At 41.4% G+C, this 9,771-nt stretch overlaps 1 protein-coding gene across 1 annotated transcript in view; it reads right to left on the reverse strand.

Moving 5' to 3' along the window:
• Window positions 1–149, reverse strand: part of TMEM64 (transmembrane protein 64) — a 10,737-nt gene extending 10,588 nt beyond the window's left edge. The window contains exon 1 of the mRNA XM_010006498.1: window positions 28–149. Coding sequence (XP_010004800.1) covers window positions 28–149 — 122 coding nt within the window. The remainder of the gene's footprint in view (window positions 1–27) is intronic.
• Between the last annotated feature and the right edge of the window lie 9,622 nt (window positions 150–9,771).

The raw sequence follows: 9,771 nt of genomic DNA on the forward strand, positions 1-9,771 counted from the left end.
CGCGCCGGCGGGGGGGCACTCCCCGGCCTCGGGGGCTGCTGCGCGGTGCTGGCGGCCTCTCCCGCGGCGGGACGGGCCGTCTCGCCCGGCTCACATGTCCGGAGGCTCAGACGCACTTTAGGATGGGTTGAGATAGAATTTTGCGCCATTGCTAGAAAGAAAGAAACAGCCTGGATTCAGAGCGAGGGCTCGATTTGGAGGGGTGTTTCCTCAGGAGCCTCGCTGAGGCTGCACAGCTTCGCAGGTCGCTGTTGCTCGGGTGTTACTGGTGACAGGAGCCGTGGGCAGTGCGGAAAGGGCTTTGTTCTCTTTACAGTGCTTATACCTACAGCATGCTCCAGTGGAGTCACATTCCTCTGCCGGGAAATTTGCAAGCATATATAAAACGAGAATGTGTGTGGGAGTTGTAGCAGCTAAAGGGTGATTAGAACCCACCCCCCAGTCTCAACATTAAGAACGTATCAATAAAAATGTGCCACAAATATGTTCACTTGCAGAATACGTTGTTAGGAATTATATAACCTGGGCAATACAACAAATCATGGGAAAGATGTCTTTGAGCATCACAACAGAATAAAACAATCCTGGGGAGACTACAGCAGGGAAGTTACAGGTAAATATTTTCAGTATAATCTGCTTTCCCGCTGTCACCTGTATCTGAATGTGAGCATTTAATTTTGTGTGTGCTCTTTACTTAAGATACAAACACAGGCAAGGCATACACCCATAATAATAATGGCAAGAAAGCCCTGCATTACTGCTTCTGAAGGATGATGGCCCTGGTTGTACGTTCAGTAAGGCATTTCAGCAAACTGGGAAGGGCTGGAAGTTCAATAGAAAAAACAAGGAGACAATATTACTTTCTGATTTTATACTAAGAGTATGTATGTGGATGTGGATTCAGCTTGTGTGTGTGTTTTTGTTCAGTAGAGTGGCTTTTGTAGAATATAAAAAAGCCTGAGTGGAAATGTCTGTCAGAGTTCCATGCTTTATGCTGCCCCTACATTTCTGTACTTAAAGTGCATAACCTTGTGCTGTGAGCTGGAAAGAATTTTCTACTGCTGCTCCTAAAAACTAGAGGGTTCTGTATTTATAATCACAGAAAGCATATTTGAAGACTGTGAAAGGGCACGAGGAATATAATGGTCTGTCTAAGTGGCTGTTCTGACATTAGACTCCAGCCTATAAAAATATTTAGCTAGTTAGTGGAGATGCTTCTCAAGTTGATAGGAGTATATAAGGCTAAAACTCCTTGACCTCCTCCACTGGCTGAGCCCCTAAAATAGCTAATCCCAGCATTGTAGAGATCCTCGGAGCAAAAGCTCAGGAAGGAAAGACAACATGCAGTCACATTTTGAGTGATGGTCACATGGTCATGGAGCAGCAGCTGAAGCATCTTTGGATAAACATCCAAGCAAGGCCACAGGAATTCCACAGGACTCCAGCAGAGCTGGGAGCCTCTCCCACACCCGGAGCAGATAGGGCTACAGAGCTGAGAGGCAGTGTCAGCTGGCTCCTGTGGGTGTTCCCGGCGTGCTTTTATCGGTCTCAAGGGGAAAAAAAACACCTCATACACCCTTGAAAATTCGCCAGCTGCTGGATGAAATGGTCTGCCTTTGAGACTTACTAGTCAGTGAATCATAAGATACCCCCCATACTGTGAATTACACAGTTGCAATGGTCTGATGTTATAAGCAAGGCAAGATCTGTAAGGAAAAGCAGTTATATTTTAATAGACTAATCACTACACTTAGAAAAACAAGCAAGCTGTTGGGCACACAGCTCATGGGCAAACACTTTGTGCTCCAAAAGATAGTGGGGGGTTTTTTTGTTTGTTTGTTTGTTTTTTTTTTTCCCCTCAAGAAAGTTAGTTGATTTAGTGAATAATTTCCAACAAATGTCGTCTAACCTGTTCTTTCAAAAAACACTGCTGGTCTGGTTAGCTTCAGAAATTATTTGAAGTAATAGAAATAAAAAACACAAGTTTAGTACATACAGGTTTAAATTATTACATCAACTAAAACTGCTCCTACACTCCTCAGGCTGAGTTACTTAGATTCTCATTGAAATCAGCTGTCATTTGAGCTGATTCCTTACCTTTTTATTTTGTTTTGGTATTTGTCAGTGAATCAATTTAAATCTAAGAGGTGAATGGTAATAGCTAGAGGACTGTTCTGCTTCAAGAAAAGGTGCTTCTGTAGAAAAATGCTCTTCTGTTGGTGTTGATTATACTGGATTTTGAAGAATTTTTGCCATGTTTGCATTTTTCCAGGTCTGAGTGTAGGTCCAGAGGTATTTCCTCAATCTGGCATGAGCAACTGAGAAATTCTATATTGTGTTTTGCAGATTTCCTCCTCCTGTCCCATTTTTCATTTCAAGGAGTTTTAGCTTACAAACACATCCAGCTTAAGCATGTGAGTAGTCTTCAATTGAAGTGAAAGACATGACTCATTTAGGCCCATACATCTGGTCAGCACTGAGTAGAGGTCCTGAAGCTGGAGAGTAGGATAAGTTAAGCCATCAAATAGACAGAAAACAAAATAATTCTGTGTTGTGAGCTCCTGAAAATTTGCTATAGTTATTTCTGAGTTTCTCTTTGGGAGGGAGAAGCAGGACTTTTTTTGAGATGATATTAAGGACCATAACTTAACTAATAAATGCCTGTGCCGCTTAATTCCGTCAGCTTAATGTGAGGGTCATTTGGTGGGAACTCCAACGTTGGAGTAACCATTCTTTGGCAACAGCAGGTGGTCACCAGAAGTGCCTCCATCTTGTCCAGTCTTCCTTGTCATACACTCCTTTACACCCACATGAAGGAAGATGCATGCACTTTGCTCATGCTTTGCTCGTGCTCTTCTGCTGTTTAACACAGGATGAGTTGCAAGGATTTGGGGGAAGATACTAAATAGCAAAGATATAGGAAGATAGCAAAAAGCAAGCAATAACCACAAATTATTCTGGTAGACCAAGTTAGTCTGAAGAACATAGGCTGGGCACCACTGATTTGGGATTGTTGTATTTTAAATACATGTGCATTCGCAGCTTTGTCAAAGCAAACAAGAAGTATGCTGAAGGAAAACAAGCTATCACATATCTTTATATGAGATCGGTTGGATTCCCAGTGAAAGGTGATAGTTGTAAAGTTGCCGCATCAGGAACTGGAAGTGCAAGAGGAGAAATGGGGCTATTGGCAACTTAGACTCATCCAGTGTTTTAGTTTTTTTGACAAATACCGATGAAGATGTAAGAAATCTTGTGTTGCTATGACCTGCAGCTATTTAGGTCAGAAGAAATGAAATGCCCATGTGATTCAATAAACCTTTTTCAATAAACTTTTTAAGTCGTAGGTTGTGAATCCAGACCGTGTTATTTTGCAGCTTGACTGATTAGGAGTTTGCATATAGGACTAGAAACTTTATTACTTTATTTCTAGTCTCAGTCTCCCAGCCAAGTACCATACAGTTGTGTTGAAAACATTCAATAATTTCATACACTATCATAAACTAACACAATTCAGAAAATGAACATGTTAATTTTCATAACGCTTGTACAGAATATACACAGTTAGCATAACAATTTTACAATAAACATTTTGTACAGATTTAAATACAACTATATGTATGACATGAGTAAAAACTAAATGCATTAAGCAATGTGCCAAAATATTTACATTGAAGGGAAGATTCTGAGACATCACTCTCATGTTAGGTGTTATATAAATAGTGACATACCTAAAACAAGTTAATTTCAGGTGAACTGCGAAGATTTATGATGACTTACATGATATTCCATCGAGTGTCCTGGCCCAGAAACAGCAAACAAGTAACCTTAGACATCATTGTACATAAAGCAAAATTACAGCTATATACTTAGTACATCTGTAGCTGTTGCAGTAATGGAAAACTTAACCTAATTCATCTTAAAGACTCACATGGGATTCTTCCTTGCAAAAGGATATCCTTAGGCTGACAGTAGAAACTTTTGCCAGTTTTTCATTCCATGAAATGATGTCTTTGTTGCGAAAAGATCTCGTTAGTCAGGGGCTATTGGTGTAATGCTGAGTAGCTAACTCTAAGCTTGTAAGTCACAACATTGCTTGTGAGGACTAGGCTAGCACTGGCAGCACTAGGAAATGGTAAGCTACAGAAGAAGGACTAAGTTTATTACCTTCAGAGTGTCCTCCTGGATTGCACAGTGCAAACTTTGGATGCACTTCTGCTGGGGCCACTAACTGGAAACCTAGATTTTCCAGCAGCAGAATATTAAAGACAGTTCTTGAGAGCACTAACATTTCGAAGATGTGCTTTCAGAATGAATTTTGGCCTTTGTGAAATAAGGTAGAGTGAGCAAAACATATTTGAGGAATAGGAAACTCTCTTCAGTAAAATAATTTAGTGAGGTTGTTTACGTATAGATTCTTCTCTGCTTAAAAGTGACTACAGTAAGTGTATCTAACTGCATACAGTGCTCAGGCCACTTGTAATGGGCGGACGTTGGGAAAGTGGAAATATTACATGTTAAGTGTCATGCTTTCCCACAGATCTGTGGCTTTCCAGCAATATACACTTTGACATTATCACATGCCTTTTGTTGCAGCTGCAACTCTTTTTATCCAAACCCATATGTAAAAGCTACATCTATTTCCTTTTATATATATACTTTTAAAATATATTAGATTTAAGCTGAAAGCAAGAAAAAAAAACAGACTGCACTTTCACTATTGCCATAACAAGGGTATAGTCCTAGCAGGTTATGGATTGGAGGTCAGTTTCTCCTAATATTTTTGGACCAGTAATTTTGGTAAGAGTATTTAACATTAAAAGTTAACCCAAGAACCAAAGATTCTATTTCAGCAGCACAATAATATTTGACTGGGTATTACTGTTAAGCTTTATCAAGCAGCTTTAGGGTTGGCTTCAAGTCAGCACTGAAGCAGAACATTGTATTTGAGTTTGTGGGCTGGATAAACAAACAAATATTTAAGTTTGCTTCTATAAAGCAGGCCACTGATCTCAGTTACAGCAATTTAAGATCAGAAAGAAGCTCATGGGTTTATTTTTTATGTGTTGTCTTGATTTATAATTAGCTTTTACTTCGCAAAGTTTGAGCAGCCCTTTCCCATCTTTGTTGTTATTCCTTTATCTGAGAAACCACAATGTGGTAACTGCCAGCAGGCCCTGAACATTGCAGGATTTTATGTCTCTGAAGAAGGAGGAGGATTTAAAAAATCCCAGCTTTTAAAATCAATGGCAGAACCCTTGTCTGAGTGTTACATTTCTCGTGGTTTCTTGTCTCTCTCCTGCCTGGCTCACCGTTAGAGTCGTGGTTTGGGCCCAACATGACAACAAAGGAACAGCCCCATGGCCGCTCACTCAACACCCCCCCACACACACACACACACTGGGATGAGGAGGACAAAGTTCCTGGGTCGAGACAAAGGACAAGAAGGGTTCTTCACTGATCGGGGTCCCAGGCAAAACAGACTCAACTTGGGGAAAAAACAATAATGTAATTTCACACTAATCAAACACACACAGGACACGGACAACACAGAGCAGTTCTTAGATTTGTTACCCCACCCCTCACTTTTTCCCAGCCCCAAATCCCTTTGTTCCCATTTTCTCTCCCTCCTTCCCCCCAGTGGCACAGGGGGACAGAGGATGGGGTTTAGAGTCAGTTCACAAGCTGGTGGTTCTTGCTGCTCCTTCCTCCTCAGGAAGAAGGATCCTTTACAGTCCTTCCCTGCTTCCCCATGGAGTCCCTCCCGTGGGAGAGAGTCCTCCACGAACCTCTCCTTTATGAGTCCTTCCCACAAGGTCCAGAGCTGCTTCAGCCTGGGTTTCCCACAGAGTCAGAGGCTGCTTTGGGAACAGCAACTCCCCTGGCGCCAGGATCTTCCAAAGCTGCATAATCCACAGGCAGCAAATCCTCTGGCCACAAAATCCAAGTCCACTGGCCAAATTCACCCCTCCTGGCGTCCTCAGGAAATGTTCCACCAAGTTCCTCCATGAGTGCAGGGGCACAGCTGCCATCTCGCCATGGGTTGCAGGGAAACTTCTGCTTGGGCACCTTCTTCCCCTTCTTCTTCACCAACCACCAGCACTTCAACCCTTTCCCCAGCAAAGCTCTTCTCTCTCAAGTGCCTCCTTTGCTCAGATGTTATAGCTGTTCTTTCGTATGTTAAGTGCTGAGACGCATCTACTGTCCCTCAAATGGCTTCTTGGCTGGGTTTGGAGCAGGGGCAGCTTCTCAGCTTCTTTCCGGAGCCACTCCTAGGGCCCTTCCCCTGCTACCAAAAAAACCCACCAAACTAAACCAGAACAACATTTTATCAGGCACTGTTGCTGCAAGAAAGAACAATGATACTGATCCACATGTTTACAATCTTTGTTGTAGTATATCTATTAAATTATTAATTGTTAACCAGAGATATCAATACAGGTTGGGGGAAGATATGCTAGAGAGCAGCCCTGTGGAAAAAGACCTGGTGGTCCTAGTGGATCAAAAGCTGGATATGAGCCGTCAATGTGCAATTGCAGCCCAGAAGGCCAACTGCAGCCTGGGCTGCATCAAGAGAAGTGTGGGCAGCAGATCAAGAGAGGTGATTCTGCCCCTCTACTGTGCCCTGGTGAGACCTCACCTGGAGTACTGCATCCAGCTCTGGAGCTCCCAACACAAGAAAGATGTGGACCTGTTGGCGTGTGTCTGGAGGAGGACAGCAGAAAGTATCAGAGGGCTGAAGACAGGCTGAGAGAGTTCGGGTTGTTCAGACTGAAGAAGGGAAGACTCTGGGGAGACCTTATAGCAACCTTCCAATACCTGAAAGGAGCCTATAAGAAGGCTGGGGAAGACCTGTTCACAAGGGCATGTAACAATAGGATAAGCGGTAATGGTTTCAAGATAGAGAAGGGTAGATTTAGGTTGGACATTAGGAAAAAGTTCTGTAATATGAGGGTCGTGGATCACTGGAACAGGTTGCCTGGAGAGGTGTTGGAAGCCTTATCCGTGGAGACATTCAAGGTTAGGCTTCATGGGGATCTGAGCAATCTGTTCTACTTGGAGATGTCCCTGCCTAGTGTAGGGGAGTAGGACTAGATGGCCTTTAAAGGTCCCTTCCAATCCCATACATTCTATGACTCTATTCTTTGATTTATTTTTCTAAGTTTCCAGCCAGACTAGCTAATGCATTTTGAACCTCCTCCAAGGGAGCATTTGCATTTTACATTCAGCACTGGTGAAAGCACGATTCAAAGCCCAGTTTTCCTCCCATTTTCATTGTTATGGCTCTAGCCCCATGCAAAAGAACATCTTAATTAGAAGCCCCAAAAGTCAGAGTTCAGTAGGCAACCTGACCCTTCCTCTCACGTGGAGTTTAAAGGAGAGGCAGATTAATGCTGAGTTTGCAAAACAGTTCCCAGTCTCCTGTTAATGATCTCACCTCTTACCTGCTAAGACTGCAAAATGGAAACTCCACTTTTTGCCTACTTTTTCTAAGCTCTAATGTCTGCACAGCTACTCCAGCAGCTGAGATCAGGGACACAATGTAGTTGAAAAAGCAGCAATTCATTAGCTTTGCAATAAAGATTTTGCCAAAGGCTTGGAGTGTCCTCTCCTTCTTTTGAAGCATTCAGTAGCCCTCAGCAGGCTTAGTGCGTATTTAGGAACTTACAAGATGTGCTCCACATCAGGAAGTTCAGGTGTTAGACAAAGAATAATAATAAAAAAAGGATTGATCAGACCAGATGGTGAGGGGTGGCAGGACCTAAAGTATATTATTGTTGATAGGAGACCACATGAAAAAGGGCTATGTGTTTTTTTCAGTTCCATTCCTTCTATCCCCAGTCACAAGAGGTGTTGTAAACATAAAAGTGTCTTTTAGTACTACTTAACTGGCATTATACAGGGGAATGGTACAAGAAACAGGGCAGAGGGACAAAGGCTGTGCATGGAAGAGCCTGCTCTCTCCAACTCCAAAATTGCTCTGTCCAAGGCAACCTCCATGCACTGTTTTCTGGACTTGAGGGCAGCTTTTCCATAACAAGGAGGAACCTCTATGGCTGTAAGAGACAGCCTTGCACACAGTAATTAAGATTAGTGTGTTTGCTAAATATGAAGCCTGTGTGCAGATCAGGTCTCTATAGGGCACACAGATTAGGCTGGTAGTCCAGATGCATGGCGATTTAGACTTTGGAAAGCAAACATTCCCGATTTGCACCTTTTACCAGTTTCAGAGCCAGAATAGGAGTGGTAAAAATATTTAGACGTGTTGAAACTGTTTATTGACTTTGAGACTGCTCATGCCTTGATACCCAGAGCATGTGTTTTTAAACTGAAGTTATTTAATAAACCTGGTTTAAAATATATTGTTAGATAAAATCAGGAAAAAGGCGTTTCCAAACCTGGTCTTGTAACAAAATAGCAGCACATGAGTTTTAATCATACAAGGAGATTTATCCTCATTTTACTGTATCCTGGGAAAAATCATGTTTTCTGCAGCCAATAAAACTGAATACTGTAAACAATTGCATGCAGCATTATTAAGTGTACAGAAATGTTATATATGTCACTGGTAGACATGCTTAAGCACAAAACCAGAGTTTTCCATTGCTGTGCTCAACAGCTCATCTCTTCTCTAGCTCAGATCATTACCTGGATTCAGAGCTTGTTTGTGAAGGTGGTCGGTTGGGCTTTAAAGCCATTGCTGCTCAATCTTTATTATAACAATTTAAATTTGAAGAATTTTCACTTAGCTACAACAATTTTTTTAACTGTCTGACACTCCAGTATTTTGCATCCTCAACACATTATATAAGCATTTTATGTTGGATTTATTACCTCCATCTGTCCCTTGAAGCACCTAAAATTACCTTTATGAAATATGAATGCATTAAATCAAGCACATTGTATACCTGAATGAAGCTGCTCTAAAGAGCTTTCCAAGTCATCAGGCAAAACAGGCCTGATGTTTGCAAATTTTTTTTCTCTCTTAAAAAAAGTTAAGAATATCTGTTTTATTTAAAGTAAGTTTGTAAAACAGGAAAAGTTACCAAAGTTTTTCTAAGTTCACAGTTTCTCTAATGTATTCTGAAATTACTTTTTCAATGTAGTTTGTATTCCTTCATGAAAGATCAAGTTTTATTAGTATGCAGACATCTCATACTGCTTTTATCATCAGGAATGGTCTCATGGTAACACTTAATGTCTTCCTTTATTTCCTCTTTATAGCCGATAATGGTGGGAGGTTCACCTCGGTTTTCCTTTGTCCCCTGTCTCCCTTCTTGCATTCTGCCTGTGGCCATGGGGCAACAGTCATATAGTATTTCTTCGAGCAGTTGCACCAATTACTTTAGGCACGCAAATCTCTTCAAATGAACTTCTCCATGTCCCTTAGCACCTGTTGCTGCTTTATCACTTTACTGCCAGATGGGCAACAGGCACCAGTCCTGAGCCAGGGAGAGCTGAGATGCCATTCCATCCTCAGAGCAGCAGCACTGTTAAATTCCTCACTGGAAACTGGATAAGATGATTAACTGATTTTTGTTTTCTTCTAAATTTACTTTCATTCTTCTTTACAAATGTTATTAATAATTGTTGATAAGACAGAATTGAGAGAGCTTACTTTTTACATCTTTTTTTTTTCAGCCTAACTATATAACCAAAAATAAAGAAAACAAAGAATGTATCATCATTAAGATGTTAATTGAGTGATGAGACAGGTCAAAACTAAACAGGAAATTCTTTAATTTTTACTTCCTGAGCTTTTATTAAGTA

Source organism: Chaetura pelagica, unplaced genomic scaffold, assembly GCF_000747805.2.
Source record: "Chaetura pelagica isolate M959 unplaced genomic scaffold, ChaPel_1.0 scaffold76, whole genome shotgun sequence".
NCBI classification, from domain to species: domain Eukaryota; kingdom Metazoa; phylum Chordata; class Aves; order Apodiformes; family Apodidae; genus Chaetura; species Chaetura pelagica.